The 24113-nt window shown below is 50.4% G+C and overlaps 2 protein-coding genes across 20 annotated transcripts in view; one reads left to right on the top strand and one right to left on the bottom strand.

Annotated features, from left to right (window-relative positions):
• Window positions 1-2607, bottom strand: part of LOC105356975 (dr1-associated corepressor) — a 6698-nt gene extending 4091 nt beyond the window's left edge. The window contains exon 1 of the mRNA XM_023951756.2: window positions 2482-2607. The gene's annotated coding sequence lies outside the window, so the exon portion shown is untranslated. The remainder of the gene's footprint in view (window positions 1-2481) is intronic.
• larp1b (La ribonucleoprotein 1B) lies at window positions 2600-24113 on the top strand. 19 transcript variants are annotated; one of them, XM_078940809.1, is made up of 20 exons: window positions 2600-2966; window positions 4490-4551; window positions 5701-5757; window positions 6715-6916; window positions 7406-7573; window positions 7818-7943; window positions 8064-8235; window positions 10140-10284; window positions 10355-10532; window positions 11469-11650; window positions 11815-11904; window positions 12042-12398; window positions 15366-15477; window positions 16301-16470; window positions 16807-16913; window positions 18745-18905; window positions 18991-19135; window positions 20145-20254; window positions 22634-22761; window positions 22855-24113. In XM_078940809.1, exons 1-20 carry the CDS (start codon window positions 2600-2602, stop codon window positions 23113-23115), a joined length of 3300 nt encoding a protein of 1099 aa, XP_078796935.1. In that variant the 3' UTR covers window positions 23116-24113. The 19 variants fall into 19 exon arrangements, with proteins under 19 accessions (XP_078796935.1, XP_023807520.1, XP_078796934.1 ...); XM_023951752.2 differs by having other exon boundaries at window positions 15363-15477; XM_078940808.1 differs by having other exon boundaries at window positions 6715-6922; window positions 18748-18905.

The raw sequence follows: 24113 nt of genomic DNA, 5'->3' as shown, positions 1-24113 counted from the left end.
TCAGAAACAATTACAGGTTTGTTTTTTAATTGGATTTGGTCACCGCTGACAGGATCTCAAAGAACGTCTGGACTTTAAACGCTGAGCACCTGGCTCAGGTGTGTTCTGTCAGTCAAAACCTGGACCCGCCTGCCCCTGATAACCAGCAGTGAGTGGAGTCATGGATAGCTCTGTAGGTGAAAGACCACTGAGGGCCTGTAAGTCTGCCACGTGCAGCTCCTGACCACCAGGTGTCGACTCCCCCCCGCCCAGAGCCTGGCACTACCCTCCAAAATCCTCCTCCTCTGATCATCAGCAGACTCGGTTGGTGGAGGTGGTTTGTCATTATGGGACCTGCCCTCCACCCGCTGCAGAGGATCCCCTCCACACCGACGAATGCATCTAAAAATATGACTCCTGGACGGCTCCAGTGTCACCGAGGCCACGCAAAGGTTGATCAGATAATGTTCAGCGCGGTTTATTGCAGACGCTGCATTACAACAATTAGGCCTCCATCCTAAAATTCTTTAACTCAGCTTTTTCTGAGAAACAAGCAAAGAATCACAACAACTAACTAAACGTTTCATAGAATTTTGGTCCTAAGTCTGCCAAAAATGTAAACAAACAATAAACATTTTAGCAGCTTCCTTTCCTTTGTAATTTAGGAGTTCCACGTGGATCCATGTTCTTTCTGAACACCACTTGTTGGGATTTAAAGTGAAACAAACTGAGGATGGTCAGGTTGTTGTCACAGATGTTGATGTTTTCAATGTAGAGAAAAGCAGAAACATTTCTCTCTTTCTTTAAACCCTCACTGTCAAAAACATGAAACACAGGGAGAAGATAGATGCTTCATTAAATCATTTCAGGAAACAGAAGACCAGCAGGTAAAGCCGTTTTATTTTGGAAATGTTGGCATTAAATGTGACTCTAAAGGATTAATTCAACAGTTTGTCTGCGGTTTCAAAAAAAGTCCAACAGCAGTTGTCAGCACAACTTCAGAGAACCTCAACTGTAACTCAGAACTTCTGCAGAACTTTTGTTCTGTTGTTGGGATTTGTCTTATTGTCTAGATTTCCAGGAGTGTGTTGACCTTTTCAAACAGCTTCTCTGTTTCTTTGTCACACGCTAAGACATGAATGATGAAGGTTATGGCTCTGTTGTCTTCCTTGTCATTCCAGCTTAAATGGAAGAAAGATGGAACCCCCCCAATGGAAGAAAGATGGACCCCCCCCCCAATGGAAGAAAGATGGAACCCTCTCATGGAAGATAGCTGGAACCCCCCCCCCCCCCCCCCCCCCCCCCCATGGAAGGAAGCAGGAACCCCCGCAAAGGAAGAAAGCTAGAACCCACATAGAAGAGACCTGGAACCCCCCATGAAAAGAGAGCTAGATCACCCATGTAAGAGACCTTGGACCCCCCACAAAAGAAAACTGAAGCCTCCCATTGAAGACAGCTGGAACCGCCTATATAAGAAACCTAGTACCCCCTAGGAAGAGACCTGAGACCCCCCCAGGGAAGAGATGTGGAACCCCCATGGAAGAAAGTTGGAACCCCCCATGGAAAAGGGCTGGGAACCCCCCCCCCCCCCCCATGGAAGAAACTTTAAAACCCCCAAGAGATGTTGAACCCCCTATTAGAGAAAGCTGGAACCCCCACGAAAGAAAGCTGGACCCCCCTCCCATGGAATAGGCGTGGAACACCCCATGAAAGAAAGCTGGAGGCCCCCATGGGAGAGAGCTGTAACCCCCAAAAAAGAAAGCTGAAACTCCCTATGGAAGAGCGCTGGAACCCCCCACAAAAGAAAGCTGGACCCCCCCCCAAATTGAAGAAAGCTGAAAGAGAGCTGGGCCCCCCCCCCATCGAAGAGACGTGGAACCCCGCCGACAAAGAAAGATGTAACCCCCATGGAAGAAAGCTGGTTTCCAACTTTCTTCCATGGGGGGCTCCACATCTCTTTCATGGAAGATACATTGAAACCCCCATGGAAGAGATGTGGAACCCCCCACGAAAGAAAGCTGGAGCCCCCCATGGAGGAAAGCTCGACCCCCCCCCTCCCATGGGACAAAGTTGGAACCCCCCATGGAAGACCCCCTGCGTCCGCTAAAGGAGCAGACTTGCACCTGTAGGTGAAGCGTGCTGCGTGCAGTACCCGGCGCTGCCGCTGGGGGCGGCAGACTCTGTGTTTACGGCATGGGGGCAGACGAGCTCCTGCTTGAAGCGTGGAGTTGAAGCGAGCGTGGAGGAGGTCGCTGCTGTAGTTTGCTTCATGTTTTTAAGTTGCTGAAAGTCCCGGGAGAGCCCGCTCCGCGTGTTTGGCGTTACCGGCGGCGTTGTGCTTTCCCTGAAGTAACTCTTTGCTGAAATGAACGGGAGAATCGTGACGGTAAACCGCCTTTAGTCGGGGTCGCTGCCTCCTGCATGCTCCCTTGCTAGCTAACAGTTAGCAACAGGAGCTACTTGGCTAGCTGGCTGGGGAGGTCCAGCCCAGATTCTGTTTACCTCGAGTTGTGGAGGTGGTCGCTCCCCGAGTTTCTCCCCTCGTTTCTCTGGGACCAGAACGCGAGGAGCGGAGCTCCACACTGGATCGGACACCGCGGGCGGTCAGGGAACTAGCAGGATGTCCGCCGAGGTCGAGCGTGGTCAGGTTGACTCGGGTTTGACAGCCGCCTGCTCCGGCGTGGGGGTGCAGGAGAACCCAAATAACCGGGAGGGGGCTCCGCCGCCCGGAGACCCGGAGGGGCAGAACGCGCCGGGGGCGACGCTTGGAGGAGGAGATGCCCACAGACTAGGCGAGGGGAGTCCGGCGGACAAGAGGAGCAAGGAGAACGATAAGGAGAACGAACGGAGCGGCGCCGAGTCCGCCGCCGAGACCGTCAAGACGAAAGTTGTCGAAGCTCCGCCACCGAAAGTCAACCCGTGGACGAAGAGGACCACGGGGCGGGTGTCAGTCCCCGGCAGCACGAGCCCTGGCTCGCAGGAGAAAGGTGAAGCCCGCTGGGGCACAGCGCGGGGCTGGGGGTTGGGGGGGTCTGAGCCCTGTGACAGCTGCCCCTCGAGGACACTCTACGGGGGCACGCGTTGGGGTTTTAATGTTAAAGTGCATAAACTGTCAGTCAGGAGGGAAGGCGGGGGGAGCAACGGTCGGTCGCTCCTCAGAAGCACGTGTCGCTGACAAACGGCTACCTGTAGCCGACAGCGGCGACCGGGCCCGCGGATCCCGCGCGACCACCGGTCGCTCCGGACACCGACCCGGGAAGCCGCGCCTGAGCTCGGAACCGTGTCCGACGAGCGCCGCGGGTCCGAAGCCCGGGATAAGGCAGGCAGGACGGCGAGCTAGCTGCTCGGCGCGCGCTCACGCACGCGTGTCCAATGGCCTGGCTGCCTGCAGGTCCTCCCCCAGCCTGCTCCTCCTGTCACCTGGGGAGGCAGGAGGCGCTGACGGCCTGCTTAGGAGTTACTGTACAGGGTCAGAGGAGCCGGTACAGGGTCTGATCCAGAACCTACAGGAGGTTCTGGTGTCTGAACAGGAGCTGGAACCGAAACCGGTTCAGTTCGGAACCAGATCACGTTAAAAGATCTTCAAAGCAGCAGGAGTGTCTGAGAAATCCTTCATGCAGATGTGAACCCTGACAGCTGGCCTGACGGAACCAGGATCTGATCTAAACCAGTTTCAAACCAGATCTAAGCTATGTCAAACCCAGATGTAAACTAGATTTAAACCGCTGGACTCCTGAATCTATTTCCAGCTTTGGGGGAAAATCTCATGGTTTTGCTCAGTTTTAGAGCTGTACTGGTTTGATGCGTTTTTGCATCAAGAGGAAAAACTGCGGTTTGAAACCAGCTGTGACGTAGAAGCTGCAGGCGGCCGGTCAAAGGTTCCCCGCTCTGCAGAACAACACACCCAGGAACGTCGTTGTTCTCCTCGTCTGAGCTGGAACCTTCATTAAGGAACCTTTTCTTTAGGGAGCTTGGATGGAAGCGGCGCTCCTGCTCTGTAACCAGAACAGGAAGTAGTTCTGCTCTGGTTCCAGTCTCGTTCTAGAGCGGGTTTGATGTCTGCAGATTGATCAGCTGATCAGAACACTTTTGACAGGCAGTTTCTGTTCTAAAGTTCCCCCCCACCCCCCTGTCAGAAGTGTGGGAGCAGCAGCAGCAGGTTCTATATTTGAAGCGCTGGACTCCGGCGTGGGCATCGTTTTACAGGGTTACTGTACGATACCCCCCACCTCCACCCCTGGCTGCACGCGCAGACCCCCCTGCAGTCGGAGGCCTTATCAGTGCAGCCGTCCTCTGCTGAGTGATAGGAACCGCTAGCTTGCTGCGGCCCCTCCCACCCTGCAGAGGCGCAGCCACAAACCGCTGCCGGCTGAGGGGGGAGAACATTAGGCTGGTTGGGTCCATGCACGTTCCCAGGCGGGGGGGGGGGCGCTGAGAGACCCTCCTGCGCTGGGATGCCCCCCCCCCCGTGTGAAGCTGTCATTCTCACGTGTCACTGGTGTCTCTGCAGATCAGCAAAACGCTCTGAAGGTGGTTCGAGCCAGACAGCCCAGAGTGAGGAAGACCAGTAAGGTAATGCTCCTTCACCCTCTGACCTCCATGTTCTCCTGGGTTCCTGTCCTCAACGTCCACAAACATACCATGGGGGGGGCATAAAAGCCTAGATCCCCACAAAGCGCCTAGAACCACACAAACGCTTAGAACCCCACAAACGCTTAGAACCCCACAAGCGCCTAGAGCCTCAAAAAGTTCTAGAACCACACAAATGCCTAGAACCCCACAAGCGCCTAGAACATCACAAAACGTCAGTCATTCCAGGTGGAGAGGAGGTGTTTTTCAACAGAACGTCTCTGGCTGAAAACCAAACATGTTCCAAAGTCCTGATAACGGTCGTCATGGAAACCTGTGTGCTGCTATGCACTTTGGGAAGCCAACATCTGTTCACAGCTGCTGCTTTTCCACCGCCGTTCCTCAGGGGTTTGTCAGAGAGGAACCGTGAAAATAACGTTCAGAAGGAAGGAAGTGTCTGTTTGATCCTAAGATCAAAGTAAACCGTTCAAACGGAAACATCCGGGTTCTGTAGGTGGGTTCTGATAATAATGGAAGTTTTCCTGGAGCCTGTTCCACTCTGCGACACGACGTCACACCGAGACGTTTGGAGGAACACAAACTGAAAAAGCTCCTGTAAAGATTGGATCTGAGCGTTCTCCGGACACCTGCGTCACGAACACCTGCGTCACGCACTCTGTACGTTCCTGACGTATTCTTCACACTATTGACTCTCAGACGCTCTTCACTAGTCCCTTGCGTTGTTCCTGCATTTGTCCCGCGTTCCTCACCCGTTCCTCACGCCTTCCTCTCGCGGCAAACCTTCAGGCGATCTGCGCTCAGCCTCAGATGATTTTGGTCAGGAGAGGATCGGAGAAGGGCTCTACCGTCCTTCGTCTTCATCAGGTGTTGGAAAAGGTTCTGCAGAAGAACTTCCTGGTTGAAACTGTGGGACAGATGGAGGTTGGAGACGGTGATCAGAGAACTTTGGTTCTCAGTGTAGCTGTTCTGCAGACTTGGGTGTTGGAGGAAAAGCCGGTAGATGAAGCAGATGGTCACGGGTCATCTCCTCCTTCCTGTGGAAAGCGTGGAGGCGGTGTTCTCTCTCCCTCTCTGTTGGCTCCATCCAGAACTTCCTGATCCCGTTTTTTTTTTCTTCTCGTTTTTCCACAGTCCGGTGACTTCAGCGACATCACGAACTGGCCCACACCTGGAGAGCTGGCCAAAGAGGTATGACGCTGCCGGGCCGGATGACCTTTAACCCGACCTTGGATCTGAAGACGGGAAAGGAACCCGTTGGGTCGGTCGTCAGTGTAACAGTCAAAACTTTGCGGTACCACAGCGTTCGGGACAATAGAACCTAAAAGTAGAAAAGAGTCTAAAAACTGAATATCCTGAGGAAGAATCCAAAGATGGAGCTTTTTGCGAATTAGATTATGTCAGAAATTAACTGAAAATCTCAGGAATGAGATAAAAAAAAACAACCATAACACCCCCGCCACCATGCTTGAAGCTTAGTGTGGAGACCTGCAGTCAGACGTTAGTCTCTACTTGGAGAACAAATGAAACTTCTTTGGAGTGAAAATCCCAGCATTCACCCGTGTTCCTTCCATCGTCTGTGATTACCAGACAGTTTTCAGGTCTGACAACAGACATGTTTCATGAACTGACCTGTTTTCATCTTCAGGGATCTCAAGATTCTCATGATATGCTCACATTTATATTCATTGTATGGTTTATTCATACGGTCGACCATATTTAAAGTAAAACTGCTTTTTCAGAACTGGACTCCTTTTTTCCTTCACAAACATACTTGGTAGTTTTACTTTGAAAATCAGAACCTTCACCAACATTTTACTTTGAAGTCTATTTAACATTCTGGTTTTTTTTAGTTTATGGACTTCAAGTCCAACATTATTCTGAGATTTTAGAGCTTTACTGACATGACCTCAAGTGTGATTTTGGTCTTGTCGTCGCAAATATCTGTACTGAAGCAGACTGCGAGTATCCGAGTATTCAGATACTTGGAAATCTATGAGATTCTTGTTTTTGGCTCAGTTATGCAGAAAAATGTGTTTCTATTGTCTAATAACTCCAATGAACACGATCATCAAAGTGGGAGCTGTGGTCGTGTGACGACCACGATGAAGAGTCCAAATCTGTCACTTCTTCGTGTCCTTTGAGCAGCAGCAGAGCGTCCCCAGCAACAACGGGAAGAAGCCGCCCCCCCGCAGGGAAAAGGACCGGCGGCGTGAGCGGAAATCCGAGAGCAGCCATGACGGATGCGAGAGCAAGGAGAACCAGGAGGCCCGGCCCGGGGAGCGGTCCAAAGACCAGGAGTCCAAGGCGGGACAGGACGCCAGGAGCAGCAGCCCGAAGAAGAGAGGAGGTGAGGGTGAGGAGAACTTCTTTCCTTCTTCTGGACGCATGGAGGCGGCTGCATGATTGTCGCTGGCGTCTGAGGCGGCAGACCCTCCTCAGAACCCGCCTGAATGTGGCGACGCGCCTTTTGGCTCCTCACTTTACTAACCGGTCTCCTCGGTGGGCGTGCAGAAGCAGTGGGTGATTTTTATTATTATTATTTTTTTGCTGATGCGGCGCATGCTCCAACGCTTCCATCCAGCCCGCGCTATTTGCAGAATTGACCTCCCCTCCAGAGCGTCCACAGAGCCAGGCCTGTGGCGGCTAACGTCCGTGTTAATCGCAGGAGTTTGTAGACACGTGGAGGTAGAAACTGTTCAGGACGACGTTCCGGGGGCTTTCCTGTCATCCTTGCAGCCACTCAAGGCGCCCGCACCGCACTCTTTTGAAAGAACTTTATTGAAGCTGGGATGTTTGATGTTTTTGGACCAAAGCTTTGTCTCCGGATCACGACCAGGTCACAAACGTAAGTGGGTTTGTCTGCCGCTGGACGAAGGCTCCCGGGAAGACGCTGACAAGACGCCCAGGGGGGGGCCGGCGCACTCTGAGACCGCCGTCGACGCGCCCGACCCTGCGTCATCCAATCGAACGCTCAGGAACTCCACAGCGCATGATGGCAGCCTGAGTAAGTGCTCGCCGCCGCCCCTCCTCTTCTTGGCTCGCTGGCTTTGCTGTTTGCCCTGATACGGTTTGTTGTTTGCTCGCCGGCCGTCTGTGCCGACGGCGCCGTCCTCCAGCATGGCTTCACGCCGAAAACCCTTTCCAGATTAAGACGCTGCTCCGTTTGGAGTTCGGATTTCCTCCGACTAAGCAGCCGCACACTCGGATGGAGGGACGAGTCCTCCGCTAAAGATGATCTTCATCTTCAGGTTGGAGAGCCGAGCCGCGGGACCACAGCGACGACGCGGGCAGCACCCGGGGTGAAGGCGGCGGCGTTCGAGGAGGACTGCGAGGCCGGGGCAAAGGCCGCGGGCGAGGACGAGGGCGTGGACGAGGTGAACGTTTGACTTTTGCTGTGTTGGCCTTTTTTTGTGAGGTACATGCCTGTAGGTGAGCATGGAGGGGCCGCCTCCTCCCTCCGGCCTGACGTCTCCTCCGGCCCCCTCCCTCTGCAGGTCGGTACGAATACTCGCTGACCTTCACGGATGCCCCGTCCTCGGATGGCTCCGCCCAGGTCCCAGCAGAGTTCGGCTCCAACAACATGGTTTACTACTACGACGACGGCAGCAAGGTCCAGATGTACACGGTGGACGAGAAGCTCCTGAAGGAGTACATCAAACGGCAAATGTAGGTTTTTCCTTAGAAGCGGTTTGTCGGGATGAGATTCTCCTTCATTTGTGACCAAATAATGACGGGTAGCTGTGCTCCTAACCGTGACTCGGCACTTTTCCTGCCATGCTTTGGTCCTAACCGTCGGCCGGTAGAGCAGCACGTTACCAAACGCACAAGTTTGACCCGCGGGGTCGGAGGTGGCTTTGCTCCTCTGGAGCAGCTCAGGAGGTCAGTGGGGTGTGAAAGCTGAGCAGGAGCTCGGCGGGTCACGCTGGGGGTGTCAGAGCTTCCCCCCTCCCCTACAGAGTGAGGATGATCCGAGTCTGGCCTGCAGGGGGCGCTGTGCCTCTGCTTCCTTTAGAGCTCGGCCTGATTAAAGATCAGACTCTGGTGTGTGTGTGTGGGGGGGGGGCTCCTAAATTTAGCCTGCTTCTGAGGGGACATGCAATGAATCACATGCAGGGCTGCGCTGGCACTGCTAAAACGCAAAACACAAAGCAGGGAGGAAGAGGAGGACAGAGAAGACCCTGTAAGGGGGGGGGGTCTTTCAGGCTGCCCGCTCAGCCGGCGTTAACTCCACAGGAAACAACAGCTCCTCGCCGCCTGCGGGTGTGCGTGAGTGCACGGGCGTGAGTGCATGGGCATGCGTGCACGCTGCTGCAGGGACTTGGAGTGACAGGCGGGAAAGCAGGAGCCGTGTGGATCTGGAGCTTCTTCTTTTATTGTGATGAGCTTTAGGGTTCAGTCTGCGTCTGTTTTCTTAGCTGAGGGTCTAACGCAGGGGTCGGGAACCTTTTTGGCTGAGAGAGCCATAAACGCCACATATTTTGAAATGTAATTTCCAAAGAGCCATACAATAATGTAGCGTCCCTTTTCCACACTGAGGCACGGAGACTTAACCTCTTTTAAGGTTCTTTATTCTGGTTACTGCAGACCGCAGCAAACGCCGTACAATAAGTTCTGCTACTCCTCAATCTCTCCCGCCGAGACGACAGCTTCTTCCAACTTTTTATTCCACGGCTCCCGCCCTCCCATTTCCCTTATTCGGCCCGTAGCTGAACCCCATTGGTCCAAACTCCCCAACGACAGGCTGAGCGACAGAACTGATGGCCAATCATTATCTCTGCATGATATGTTCAATGAATTCCGGAATTTATAACGCTTCCAACAGCTGCCCAGTTAAACTCAGTCTGCCACAATATGTTTAAAACTAAACATACAAGTGAATGTGTGCATTTGATGTAATTTGAACACTTTTAAAGGACAATAAGTCTGTGGATTCTTTTTAATAACAAAGTTATGCTGTTGCTAATAAATGATGAGTATTTCTTAGCATTAATGTGACTCTGGTGGTTTTGCTTATCATCAGGGTCTAGTCCGGGTGATACGTGGTGAGTTTCAGCTTCATGCAGGCGTTGAGACTTCCATCCGTTAAACGTGATCGTAGGTCTGAATGTTCTTTAGATGTCAGAAAGACTGCTCACATGCAGACGTGGAGCCAAACACACACTCACACACTGCACTCGAGAAGGACTGGTCTAATGAAAAAAAGATTTTATGATTAAAGATTTGTCCGCGAGCCAGATGTGACCATCAAAAGAGCCATAGGTTCCCGACCCCTGCTCTAACGGGTCTAAATCCTGCTGTTCTTTAGCCTTTCAGAGGAAACCGTATCCATACATGTATAAGATCATATATGACCTTTGGCACTCTAAAAAATGATATTTTTAATGAAACAAGTTATTTTTGCAGCTTATTTTCCTACTAGGAAGTAAGACGACTCGATCTCTGAGGCTTTAAGGAGGGAAATCCGTGCTCGTCTGTTCAGTGCCGGTCGGCATCTTGTGGTGAAGGTTTCCCGTCAGATTGACAGAATTGTCCCTGATCTAATCTCCAAATGTGTTGTTGTCCTCTTCCAGCGAGTACTACTTCAGCATTCACAACCTGGAGCGAGACTTCTTCCTGCGCAGGAAGATGGACGCGCAGGGTTTCCTGCCCATCTCCCTCATCGCCAGCTTCCACAGAGTTCAGGCCCTGACCACGGACATCAGCCTCATCATGGAGGTAACGTGGCCTCGCCCGTCCGCCTCTCCTCAGCTCCAGCTTCCTCCCAGTGACGTGTTTTTCCCTCCAGGCGGTGAAGAGCAGCTCAGAGGTGGAGCTGCTGGATGACAAAATCCGCTGCAAAAAGGAGCCCGAGCGTTGGCCCATCCCCGCCCCGCCCCTCGTGGGTTCTCCGCACACCGACTTCTCCCAGCTCCTCAACTGTCCGGAGTTCGTTCCTCGACAGAGCCTCGCCTCCGCCCGCTCCGGTCAGTCAGACTCTCGCAGCACCGACAGAAACGGGTTTCCCTGCCGTCAGCGGTTCTGCTGCCTTCTCACCAAATGTCTTCTTAAACTGGCCTGACACGTGTGGGAGGAGCCACCCGCAAAATCCTTTCAGCCTCATGGTGGCATGGCCTGTATTATTCATGGATGATGTTCAGAGATCAGGTTCATTTATTCTGAAGAGTTCTGCAAAAGCCTCGCTGATCCCGTCTCCATGTCTGTGTTCATGACATCGTTCAGAGACTCCCGGTACGGCGAGCTTCCAGCCGTACTTCCGCCTCGCTGTGACTCCGTTTGATGACTTGCTGTCCTGTGTTAGTCTAAGGAAACAATTATGGTATTCTTTTCAATTATTCTTGACGGGAAAAAGAAAACTCTAGAATTCAGGAGAACAGTCCGATTCTCCTCCATGGCTTCATAGCTGCTATCTGAACATAGAAGCTGCTTCCCCTCACGGCGCCGCGTCACAGAAAAATGCTGCTCACGCCCCACAGAAAAACATCCAACAACAACAAGCGCCTGACTGACGCCGCCGCTCGTCTCACTAGAACCAGGAGCTGGACTCTGAAAGCTGAACTCCGTCCCTGTCAGGGAGGTTCATTCCAAACCCAGGTGGCCTTTCCTCACAAAGGCAGATCGAGATGAATCTATTTTTTTGGGTCAGATTTTGTCTACTTGTGAGTTTTTGTTCAGTTTGGTGGATTGATTTGGGAGTTTTGATTCTGCAGTCAGTGAATATTTACCGGAACCACTTTGGATCTTGAATCAGATCTTGGATCAGATGGTGATGTCAGGCCCGCATCTTTTCAATGAGTCTTGCCTGTGCTTCTAATGAGAGCAGGAGGCGCCCTCTGACCTCTGATGGAAGCGTGAAGCTGTGTTCGTAGGGGTCTGAGAACACGGATGTGTTTGTGTTGCAGCCTCGTCGCCTGTGCAGGAAACTCCTCTGCGTCCGGAGGCGCCTCGGGACTCGGCGGAGTCCGGCTCGCCCCGCCAGGAGCCGCTCCCCGCCGTAGAGGACTCCCTCGCTGCCCTCACGGCCGACCCGGACGCCTGGATCCAGGTGGAGAAACGCCACCGACAGCCTTCTGGGAAAGCAAAGGTAGTCATGTGACCCGAAGTTTAGGCCGAGCTCCGCCCCCTCCTCCATGGCATGCAGAGTGGAGGGGTTTCATCCTCTTCATCAGTGCCTCTTTGCTCCTTTTCCTCTGAGTCGTTGACTTTCTGTCCTCCTCCTGCTCATCCTCTCCTCCTCATGGCCAGCAGCATGCAGAGGAGCATGCATGTGCTGCTGGCTCCCCTCCTCCTCCTCCTCCTCCCTCCTCACTGCTCCAACCAGAGTGCCTCATCTCTGCAGTTGAGTACTTCTTCCTCTCGCTCATCCTCTTCCTCTCCTCTCTTTATGCGCGGTCTGTGGCGGTTCAGGGAGCTTGGAGCTCTCGCGTGTCTTCTGTGCTTCCCGCCTCACATTCTGTGTCTGCTTTGTCGTTCAGGGGGGCGGGAAGGCTCCTCCCCCCATCCCGCAGGCGCCGCCGCAGACGGTGCCCGACCAGGAGGAGCTGGACTTCATGTTCGACGAGGAAATGGAGCAGATGGCTCCCAGGAAGAACCGCTTCACGGACTGGTCGGACGAGGACTCCGACTACGAGCTGGACGACCAGGACGTCAACAAGATCCTGATCGTCACCCAGACTCCCCCCTACGTCCGGAAGCACCCCGCCGGCGACCGAACCGGCAACCATGAGTCCCGGGCCAGGATCACAGCGGACCTCGCCAAAGCCATCAACGACGGCCTCTACTACTATGAGCAGGACCTGTGGAAGGGAGAGGAGCCCCCTGAGGGCTTCAAGGTGAGGTGACGGTTTCCATACGTTTAGATCGTTTAGGCTCCTCCCCCACCACGCCGCCCCTTCTAAAAACAGTCAAAAAGATGCAGTGCAGTGCCGACGGTTCAACGCCAACAGGGACTGGAGAGACGCAGACGGCAACACAGGCAGGAAAATCTGCTGCCGAAGGCCGTGTCACGCAGCCGCTACGTACGATTTATGCATTTTCTAAGTATGAAACGCCAGTCTTTCATGATACATGCGTGGTCTACGTCATTCAGCACCATAATCACGCACAGTTCATGTTCTATGTGGATCTACGCGTTCTTTCTGTGGTTTGTTAGTACTTCTGTGGTCTTTAAGGTGGTTCATTCCTGATTCATCTGTGAAACTTTCACGTCTGTACGTACATTTTCACGTATGACCCATTTCCATCCGATCAACATGCACAACATGTATGTAGTGGCTGTGTGACACGGCCCTAAAGGCAGACGAACTGCAGACCAGCAAACCTTCACTCTTAGTGCAGTTTTTGATTTGATTTGAAATGGTTTATTTCAAGCAATCAAAGCAAGAATAATGCACAAAACAACACAAGCAGCAGGAAGACATTCATACAGAGAGGATCATTTACATTAAATCAAAGACTGTTTTGAAAGGTTGGAAGGAAGATAATCAGCTTTTAGGTCGCTAGATGATCGTCAAATCAACGTTTACGTGTCCGTCCCATGACCCAGAACCGGAAAAGAAAAAGGATTCGGCCTCTTCCCGGTTGGTGGGTCACTCTCCAGCGAAGGACCTGGGTGCAGACATCAACTTCCAGCACCGAAAGTCTGGACCAGAACCGGGGGTCCCGAGGTTCTCCCGTATTGCTCAAAAAAACCTTGATTTTACCCAGTGACCCTGACAGTTGGGGTGTTTCCTGTTTTAGGCTTCAATACAAGTTTATCTACAGTTCTGAACAGCTTTGGGTCGGGATAAGTTGAATAATTTTCCTCTTCCGGCTGAGGATGTCAGGCGCCATCTTGTCTGCATCCGGGTCCTCCTCCCTGAAGCTGTCCTCACCGATGCTGCTCCGCAGATGTTTCTTTTGCCGCAAACGAAAATCTTTCTGTCAGGTCAGAGTCGTGCATATGAGTCTGGCTCAAATGTTTTCTGGCCTCCGATGACCACGTGAGCGTCCTGACGCCGTCAGAGACGCCCACAGCTTGTTGAGGTTCTTGTTCTCAGCTGGATCAGCTGCAGGACGCGTGAGCGAGCGGAGGCCAAGCGTCAGACAGAGGTCCTCTAATGAGAACTGAAGGTTATCTGCTGACCTTTAGCGCCCAGCAGCAGGTCGACTCTCACGCTCCAGCGTAACGCAGAGGGAATCAGAGGAGCGCCGCTTTGAGGGGGCGGTCCTGGTTTAACAGGCCACAGCATGAAAATGAAGCAGCGCTTTTGTCCTTGACTGGAGTTTTGGCTGGTTTGGTTTTGTGTGTCAGCAGATTTTGATTTGAAACGGCAGGATAATGCACAAAACAACACAATCAGCAGTTATACATTCATACAAAGACCTGTCCAACTTAGGATAGTTGGACAGGAAGCGGGGAGTTGACACAAACACCGTACCGTGTTTGATGTAGACAGTGAAGGAACCCGTGGGATTTTAAGGAGGACTTTTCCTCAAACGTCACCTGACGAGGATTTGTCGGACTCTCACGTGTTTGAAAGCAGCGTTTACAAGGGATGTTCTGATCTGATCACGAGGTTTCAGACCTTTTAAACTGACAGCGGGTGTCTCTAATGGTTTGTCTTGACGCAAACAACAACAAAAAGACCAGGTTTTTGTGTTGTAGCTGTTTATTTTGTGTAAATGAGAATGATGGCTGCCCAGGGACCGTCTGCAAATTGCAAACTCTGTGAAAAGTGATGAAAGACATAGATCTATAATCGCTCAAAAACAACCAAAACAAATGATGACTTTGATATGAGCTAGTCTATAAAATTCATCACCAAATTTATGCTGGAACCATTTAAAAAGAAAGTTCTGATTAACGGAGAAATGAACACGTCTGATCAAAAAGAATCAATAGTCACCAAACTACTGAATATCACCCATTTATAGTAATTATTAGTTAACCTTTTTTTCTGCTTTGACTTGATTATTGAAGCTACTTCACAGAAATAGTTTAAGCGTTAAATAATAAGGAAAACCTGGATCTGTTTATTAAATTTTTTTAAAAGATATTTTACAAAAGTATCGGATCGGGATTCAGTATCTGCAGATTATTCAAAAGAAACCTGGTCCGGACATCCTAACCTTTGTCTTTCCAGCACCTTCACATGATTGACAGTTTAGGATTTTCATCCTTTTCCTCACAAACACAGCTTCCTACTCTTTTTATTTTTTATATTAAAGAAATGAATTCTTTTTAGACCCCTTTTGTATTGTGGTGGATGCAGATCCTGGTTTTCTCTGGTGGATGATTCGTGCAGGAAGTACAAAATATTCACCGTTTATCCAGAACTACGTCACGTATTGTTCTGCTCGTTAAATTATGCTTTAAAAATGTCTTATTTTAACCTCCAAAGTACAGCGGAGCCAAAAGGAGAAGCTTTGTTGGTGTTGAGGGAAAACGGCTGGGTCAAAGGTTGTGGGCCAAACGACCACACACGGGAAAATCCTCGCCTGAACACACACACACACACACACACACACACCCCAAGGTCGCCTGCATGTAGCGCTCCCTCCATGGCTGACGTGTACGGTGTAAAGTGCGGCGCACAGCTGCGGCGTGTCCCACCAGCCGGCAGCGTGACGAAGGCGTGTTATCACTGCAAACAGCGTCGTCTCTGCTCTGCTCACAGATGAAGCTCTAAAGAAACGGAGGGAAAAAAATTTGATTCCTTTGGTCCTCGCCAGACGGACAGACGTGGTGGCGCTGCTGCGTTTTCAGCTGTGGTCGGTTGTTCTCCTCTGAATCTTCTGCGCGTTTCTGTCTCCAGCAGGACGTGGAGAACTTCAAGAAGCTGAACATCATCAGCCAGGATGAGTTTGACACGCTCACACCCAAAGTGCCTGAGGACTCGAGCCAGGAAGCCCCGCCCCTTCCCATGCCAGGTGAATGTGTGCAGCAAGTGTGCTGCAGCCTGCAGCTGTCTGCGCTGTTCTGCAGGAAGATGACTGCTGCTCACAGACACACAGACACACACAAACACACATTAACACATGTATATTTCAGAAAAACACTCCATATTAGTCAAGGAGTCACCTTTTATTTTATCAAGACGTCTGAACGGCAAATCAGTCCAATAGAGCAGATGCTGCAGGGACAGGAAGTACAAAATAAAACACCGGGTGGATTTTCAAAATAAATGAACAGCATTTATGGGGGGTTCATAGCTTCCTGAGTTCAAGTCTGACACTAAACTTATGTCTTTAACGTTTTCTGATTAGATTTGCCTTCTTTAAAATCTGCATCATTCGTTTTCATTCAGGAGCCAAAATGCAGGAAACTGGGCTTAGAGGCAGAAACGTAAAGATTTATTAACTAAACACTTCTGAAGATGAACAGGAATGAAGACCGCCATGGATGATTGACATGACCGACAGATTAGAGCACAACCAGAACTACCACTGAACTACTGGACTAAACCATGAAAAACAAGAAATCTTAATGATGTCAGCATTCTGGAGATGAAAGTTGTAGGAAGTCTGTGTTTAAAATGGGATTATCTAGATTCAACAGGAAACTCAGTCTGTTTACATAAAAAATGACAATTGTATCACATTCACCAACACATAGCTGAGTAGTTATTTATTGCTACGTTATTTATAACATTTTGCTTAATTTCCGTGTTGTTTAAAAGACAAAAAAGCGTTTTTTTCCCTCTGAAACCCTCTGCACGATCGGGACCTTGTTCTAAAACTGTCGTGCTTCCAGTTGACAGCGGAGCAGAACTGGCGCGTTCTCTTCCCGCCTCGGTGCCCGAGTCGCCCAGCTCTCACCAGCCCCGCACCCCCAGAACCCCCCGCACCCCCGGACGCCAAGACCCCAACAAGACTCCCCGCTTCTACCCCGTGATGAAGGAGAGCAGCAGCCTGGATAAGCAGGTGAGGCGGGGTTTGTAGAAGAGCATGATGGGATGGATTGGCGTCCTGCTGATGCTGTGAGCGTTTCCGCAGAAAGTCTGAGATGGAGCAGCATTGGTGACGTCGTTTTTTAGAGCTCCGTGTAACAACAAGGAGCTTTTTTTAGTTTTTGTGGGGGACTCGATGCAGCGGGTCTAGTGTGGGATCTCCTCTGGTCTGCGCGGTTCTGCAGGGCGCTCGACGTTCTGTGCCGCAGCGCCAGCTGGAATCCCAGTCTGTGGTGTGATTTATGCCCCGACATCTGCAAACGCTTCACTGTTGTGTTCCTAACCGTCCAACCGCGCCCGTGCGTTCCAGACGCCCAGGAAGAAGAAGACTCGCCACAGCGCCAACCCCCCCCACGAGGCCCACATCGGCTGGGTGATGGATTCCCGTGAACATCGACCGCGCTCGGCGTCCATCAGGTCTGACCCTTTCATGCTATTAGAAATGTCTGAATCCCCACTTCTACTGCAGAGAAATGTTGCTTTACATTTATTTATAAGCTTTTCATTTCAAACGGATAAAAACACAACGAGGAAGGAGGTTCCGTTCCACAAAGGGCTTTGGATGAAGATCCAGTCCAAACATCTATTTTCTAATCCAAACATAAATGTAGCGTATTTTCACGACCATAGGGCGCAGTTTCAGGTAAAGGTGATTTTTCTGTATTTGACACGTACATAAGGCGCACCGGGAACGTTAACACATACCGGTAAATCATGCACGCTAGTGTGTGCTTCAAAGAAGGCAGCGGGAGCAAAACGGAGTTGGCTAGGATTGATTTTTATGTTTCCAGTCATCGATCAGCATCCAAAACTCCATCAAAGTCCTCATCTGCTGTGTCTCAAATGAACAGCCGGGCAACCGCCATCGTCAAGAGGCCATGCAAGCCGACACGTGTCCAACCGTCCCCGCTCTGTCCTCTGAAGAAGATCTTCTCTCCAGAGGTTCAATCAATCAAACTTTATTTATAAAGCACTTTTCATACAAAAGAATAACACAAAGTGCTTTACATTAAAACAAAACAAAATAAATTATATAAAAACAAGCATGAAGATTAAAATAAACGAGCACAAAAAATAAATACAAATACAAATAGGGCCCCCGTCCCCGTACCTACACAACCCCCCACTTCTTACACATCTCCCACCCCCTAATTGATGGGGAAAGACGATGAGAATTGAGAAATAAGAAATAGGCTGAGCACGACCAGCCAAATGCAGCATCACAGGCGGGGACCGCTCCACCACAGCTAAGCACTGATGCAGGTCCCCATCCAGAGCCGCAGTGGCTGAACAGCATCTGACCCAGAGGGGGAGGTCCCAGGAAGCACTGGAAAAATAAAAAAGGGGTTAAGGTGGTTAGCGCTCTTGCCTTAAAGCAAAAAGGCCCCGGTTCAAGTCCCGGCTGGGGGACCTGAAACAGAACATCAATGGGGACTCCGGCTTCCTCCCACCATCCAAAAACGTGCTTCATTGGTTAATTTCATTGGTTAATTGGTTAACCTAAATTGTCCCAAGGTGTGAATGTGTGATTGTGGACATTCTACCCTGCGACAGACTGGCGGCCTGTCCAGGGTGCCCCCTGCCTTCGCCCACAAGTGGCTGGGATAGACTCCGGCAACCCCGTGACCCTGAAAGGGACAAAAACGGTAGAAAAGGAATGTATGAATGAAAATAAAAAAGAGAATGAAAAAGTAAACATATTGATAAAAGCAATAAACAATAAAACTAAATTAAAGGCTCCCCCCTCATTCAGGCCCTCAGAGTCTCCAAAGCGGGTTAAGCCAAAGAACCAGTCTCAGTTCTTTTGGAGCACAGGTCTCAAACTCCAGGCCTCGAGGGCCCGTCAGTGTTTTCTAACCAACCTGCCATGAAGCTCCTTACTAAAACAAACCTGTGCATCGTTAGAAATGAACGCACTTAGCGGACGGTTGCTTCCGCTATGTGCCTCCAAGTGTGATAGCTTGCAGTTTAAGGTACACGAATTACCTGCACTTCAGTGCTATTTGGGGGGGTGTCTTCTGTCACGCATCTCATGCTGTCCTCTCCTACGTCCTCTTTACACTATGAGGCTCTCCGTACATTTTGGAGAAAATGTAAGACTTTTAAATGCGCCTTATGGTCGTGAACATGTTTTTTATGGTTCTGTAGTTAAACCCCAGAGTTCTTCTTCCTGCCGCCGTAGCTCCCCTCTGATTGGCCGCTGAGCAGCTCTGCTAACTCGGGTTGTGTTTTGACCTCCACCCCACAGCAGCTCCAACGCGTCTCCATCGGACGGCGCGCCGCTGTCGGGAAGCTACGGCTGCACCCCCCAGTCCCTGCCCAAGTTCTGGCACCCGTCCCACGAGATGCTGAGGGACAACGGCTTCACCCAGCAGGGCTACCACAAGTACCGCCGGAGGTGCCTGAACGGTACGCAGACCGACGGGAACTCAGACACACGTGTGGCGGTTCTTCACATGCTGAAGTTTTTGCTTTCTCAACCCCCCCCCCCCAGAGAGGAAACGGTTGGGCATCGGCCAGTCTCAGGAGATGAACACTCTCTTCAGGTTCTGGTCCTTCTTCCTCAGGGACAACTTCAACCGGAAGATGTACGAGGAGTTCAGACAGTTTGCGGTGGAAGACGCCAAAGAAAACTACAGGTGAGGAGACGCGACATGACGCTGGGGGGGGTCTATGACGTGAAACCTGCTGGATATATGAACGCAGGCGTCTGTGTAACCCTCTGACCCGCACGTCGGGCGATTCACATCATCAGACAGCGTTTAGGCCCCGCCCCTTTAAAAAAAAAAAAGGAGAACCGATTACAAACCCCCAGTGCTCTTGAGCTGCGCGTTTTTCTTTACAAGTTTCAGACTTCAGGGTTCGGTCATGCATGTTCTGAAGCTGCAAAGCAGCCCCACACCATCCTACTTCCACCTCCGTGTTTGACTGGTGTTAGAAAACAGAGGTGGCTCTTTTATCGCAGAACAGCGTGTCTCCGTCTTTCTTCTTGAACTCTCCCGCAGATCCACAAGTCCCTCTCTGAAATCTGAACTCTGAACTCTGAGCCGAGTCCAGACCTCCTCAGTGGGAAGGTTCTGCACATGAGTGGATGTTGCAGAAACCGTTTCAGACTGAAACACGTTTGGTTCTTTCCGTTGCGTCTGCGTTTTCTGTAGTCAGCTTCTCTAGGCAGCTTTCTCTAGTCTGGTGTTCAGTCACTCCTGAACCAGAACTTTTCCAAAACAGCAGCTAATCGCATCTGGGCTGTATGGGGGGGTTGTGGGGCATGCAGCTCCAGACAGCTTCTCTTCAAACTCATGCATGAGTTCGTGTTTTAAAGCCACTTTGCATTAAATCCAAATATGTTTGATGTGAGACCGAAATGTTTTATGCAAACAGCCGAGCGCACGGGAACCGTGCAATGTCAGTTCAAGTCCAGACAGCGGTGGACCGGTTGGTTCGGTTCTGCTGTCAGAAGCATGAAGTCAGTCTTTGGCGTGAACACCGCCGGGACGCCCTGCAGAGGTTTGAACGCACCGCTCTAATTAAAAACGCCACATCCAATCCAGCTGAGGATCTGCTGAGTTTTGCGACCGTGCTCCAGGTTTCATCTGGGCGTGTCTCCCGGCGTGCAGATGTTTCTCATGCTGCGCTTACTGCCTGCAGGTATGGACTGGAGTGTCTGTTTCGATACTACAGCTACGGTTTGGAGAAGAGGTTCCGGTTGGATCTCTTCAAGGACTTTCAGGAGGAGACCCTGAAAGACTTTGAGAAAGGTAAGGAGGAGCAGAAAGGGCAGCCGAGCTCGGCCTCTGAGGACGGTGACTTCCTGTCAGTGAGCGCCACGGATAAACCCCCAACGTCATGAAGGGCGTGTCCCCCGTAGGCTCAGACTGCTTTAGGGGTCACAGAAGCACTGAGCCTGGTCTTCAGGCGTGAGGAGAAACATCTCCATTCCAGGTTTCAGGTGGGAGGTTTTCAGAGAGCAGAGCAGGAAGTTGTCGTGTTTCCAGGGATGCATTTCCTGTCAGCAGCATCTCCCTAACATGAGGCGTGTTGTAAAAACCTCCGTCTCTTCAGGGCTGACCGGACTACAAACTGGTTTGGGTTGAAGACACCAGAGTGGAAGCAGAAGCAGTTGCTAGATGGAAATCTCAGTCCGATGCCATTAGGAAGACGTTTCTACTTGAATATCAGATTGTTTCCTAAAAACCTTTGAGCTTTCCTGGAAGAACACCTGAAGTCAGGAGCTGGTTTCTGTTTCTGGACAGTTTTCCCAGAAGTTCAGAAGCTTCTTCAGCAGGAAAGTCCCGTCACCCGTCAGAACTGATCCTTTAACAGAAGAAAATCAACTTATCAGACTTTTCTGCCTGCTTTTTTTTTGTGATCAGATGTAGAAAGGTCTCAGATAAAAAAGGACTGAGCTGTTTTTGGTTTGGAAGGAATTTAGTTTGTCTCGTTTCTGTGAAAAGTCAGCTGGAAGGGAGTTTCAGGGCAGGTTTCAAACATGTTTAAGCAGAAAAAAAAACCATGCATGTCTGCAGCGTCTGCACAAAGCATCTGCAGACAAAGCAAACAGAGCAGCTGTCTGTGGGATGAACTCTGAGGATAGGAATTCATTTCATTGAAAAGGTGGATTTCAAAACACCAAAGCATTCACTGGAAAAATTCACACTGAAATAATGAGAACTATTTTACAGGAAAAGCAGCTCTAAGCAGACGAGTTCTGACTTAAAGACAGGAAGTGAATCCAGATGTTTGGGAGGTCCGGAGATGAGGAGCAGAGAAACAGGAGGGCAGTGAGAGGAGGAGGGAGGAGGGAGGTGATGCATGGCCTTGATGGGAGGATTTGAAATCAATTCTTAAGTGAACAGGGAGTTTTGGGGAGTTTAGATTAAATTATTCATTTATTTTTAGTTTGAATTTAGTTATTTATTCATTGGATGAATGCTATGTAAGGGTTAATGGCCGACGAAGTGTGCGTTATTACTTTTTAACGCACGCCGTGGAAGCCTGAACCGTCCAACGCGAAAGGACGGTGAATAAAGCATCAGTTCAGAGAGAAAGTTCACCTCTAACCGCTTGTTTTTGTCCAGATGATGAAGCAAAAGGTTGTTTTAAAAAAGCCGGCGCAGTGATACATACCATTCAAGCTAGGTGACCGGAACTTCTTTTTTCACTATGCGGTTATCAGGTTTTAATGCACACCCAGCAGCCAATCAGAATCGAGTATTCACCCGGACCATGGAATAAAAATCCTTCAACCATGGTTTTCCTGTTTCTCTTTCTTTGTTCTAGTATAATTTTTTGGCGCTTAACTCTTCCTACAATGTTTCAGTTATTTCAACTATTCAAATGTTCGGCTCTTTCAGCTTTTTCCAGCTATGACTTTTGGTCCTTCAAATCCTTGAACTTTTCCGGGATTTCTGCCTCCATTGAAATACACGGGGAATCCTCGGTGCAGAAGCTCGCTGGTTCGATACCCGGCTGGCTCTGGCATTTTTCAAAAACATACCTTTTTTTATATAAAGCGGTTTTCAGTTTATTTATGTTCAACTTTGATCATTTCTGTATTCATTTTTTGCCAATTTTACCTTTTAAGTGTCATTTTCATTCAGCAGTACAGCATTCAACCCGCGTTTTCTTCTGGGAACACAGCTTCTAGTTTTTAGTTTGAATTTTTTAATAGCTTTTTTAGGTTTGGATTTGTTTTTTTTGGGATTTGGAGCTGTTTCACAGAGTCAGCGTTGTGAAAAAAACTCACTGTTTCCCACAGTCTTTATGGACTTGTTGGGACCTGATGGAAGGACTACTAGACTTAACCTGTCAGGTAGGCTTGTGTAATGAAGATTCAGCCGTTTCCGCGGTAACCTGGTTGACTGAAGGCCGTAAAGATGTCACAGCGACTGAAATCTGCGGTCTGCCACGCCGCTTATGTGAAGACAGACGTGCGTCTCGCTCACAGACTGAGGCCGAATAATTTCTGCTTTTCAGAGAAATCGGAAAGCTTTTGTGTCGCTGACAGAGGTTCTGACACGACCCGTCCTGCAGGACTGCCCCAAACATCCTTTCTGTTTTCAGATGAGAATCAGCCTCTGATGTTCAAACCACAGGAATGTCCACCCAGATGAAATGTGGGTTTCTGAACTCTGCAGGTCAGCTGTACGGGCTGGAGAAGTTCTGGGCCTTCCTGAAATATTCAAAGATGAAGAACCAGCCCATCGACCCAAAACTGCAGGAGCATCTCTGCAAGTTCAGAAACCTGGAGGACTTCAGGGTGGAGGTGAGAGCGGCTGAATGACAGCACATCACTGGAGAATCCAGTTTGTGGACTCGGTTCCGTGTGCTTTGGACCTAAACGTTTCTGTGCTTTCAGCCGCCGATGGGGGACGAGGGGGGCAGGAGGAGGCGCCCCTCGGCCGGGGAGGACGGAAGGCGCCGGCGACATCCTTCCAACACTACCTCAAAGGCAGCGCAGGCCAACAAATCCTCCATCACGCCGCCTCAGCCCGCTTCCGCCGCGCCACAGACCACGCCCAACGACAGCGCGCAGAAAAAGGCCGCCGCGCCGCCCGCCAACAGGAAGAAGGCCGACGGCAAAGCAGGAAAGAAGGAGGGCGCCACACCCAGTAAATGAATGAGAGAAGCGTGTGGAGAGTGTTTGACCAGGAGAGACGGGGGCGTGGCTTTCGGCTCCTCCCCCACCGTTTGGTATGAAGAGAGACTGAGCGCGGTTGATTCGATTGTTTTCATCAGTGCATTTCATTTTTGGAGCATCACAGGCGTGGAATGGCGCCTGCTCTTACCGTTTACAAACACACAACCTTCCCTTCATTTGGCCTTGTGTCTCGGATGCCAAACTCTTGGAGGGTTCGGTCCCGGCCGTGACCCGCTCGGGTCCGTGACGCGCTCCGGAACCGGGCTCCACCGTCGTGCCCAGAACAGCAGGCGCTGCTGCGTCGTCTGGTGTGCCTTAATCTTCTTCAGTGCGAAAAAATGCGCTTCTCAAGGTCTTCCTTCTCATTTCTCTGGGTTTGAACCCGTGACGCCGAGCGGGTTTGCCAACCTGCACACGTTCTGTTCTCACGGTGACAATCAGGCTGACGGCAGCGGTCCAGAAGGAGCAGCTCCTCCTCTGACCGTCTGCAGAAAGGTAAAAACCATCACGTTTGGTTTGAAAACCCGAAGAAATCCCATTTCACAGCCAGAGATTGTTTAATTTATTGTTTCCTTTTTGCTTTTCTTCCATGTTTGACTAATGGAATAGTCTTAGCAGTTTTGAATGGCTTTTACTGATCACCAGTGGGAATGAAGGGTGTGAGCTTTCAGCAGAAAACTACCCAATATTTAAGCTTGAAGTTGACTTCATCTTCTGTTTGAGGCTTGGTGCTGCAGAGCACCCTCTTCATCCTCCTTTTCATTCATTAAACTTCATTTTAGAGTTGAATTAAAATTTTAAAAAAAATGTAAATACTATAAAAATCATTTGCTTTTCATTTATTCATCTGATTTTAGGATGTGATCTGTTTTATCATTAGTGTGTTTTTCAGTGTTTTAGGATGAAAGGATGCATGTCCATGAATTGTAAAATGCAAAAAAAAAAAGATAATCTCTATAAAGTATCTGCTGATTGTA

Source organism: Oryzias latipes, chromosome 22 (assembly GCF_053564925.1).
Source record: "Oryzias latipes strain Hd-rR chromosome 22, Olatipes_Hd-rR_3.1".
NCBI classification, from domain to species: Eukaryota; Metazoa; Chordata; class Actinopteri; order Beloniformes; family Adrianichthyidae; genus Oryzias; species Oryzias latipes.
The sequence above is the reverse complement of the archived record's forward strand: the minus strand, read 5'-3'. Positions and strand labels throughout refer to the sequence as shown.

Excerpts from the sequence above, each read along its gene's own strand:
- larp1b (XM_023951750.2), top strand. The coding sequence starts at position 2,600 with ATGTCCGCCGAGGTCGAGCGTGGTCAGGTTGACTCGGGTTTGACAGCC. Across the intron at positions 16,914-18,744 it reads CCGCGCTCGGCGTCCATCAG|CAGCTCCAACGCGTCTCCAT; the intron begins GTCTGACCCTTT and ends TCCACCCCACAG. Across the intron at positions 20,255-22,633 it reads CCTGAAAGACTTTGAGAAAG|GTCAGCTGTACGGGCTGGAG; the intron begins GTAAGGAGGAGC and ends TGAACTCTGCAG.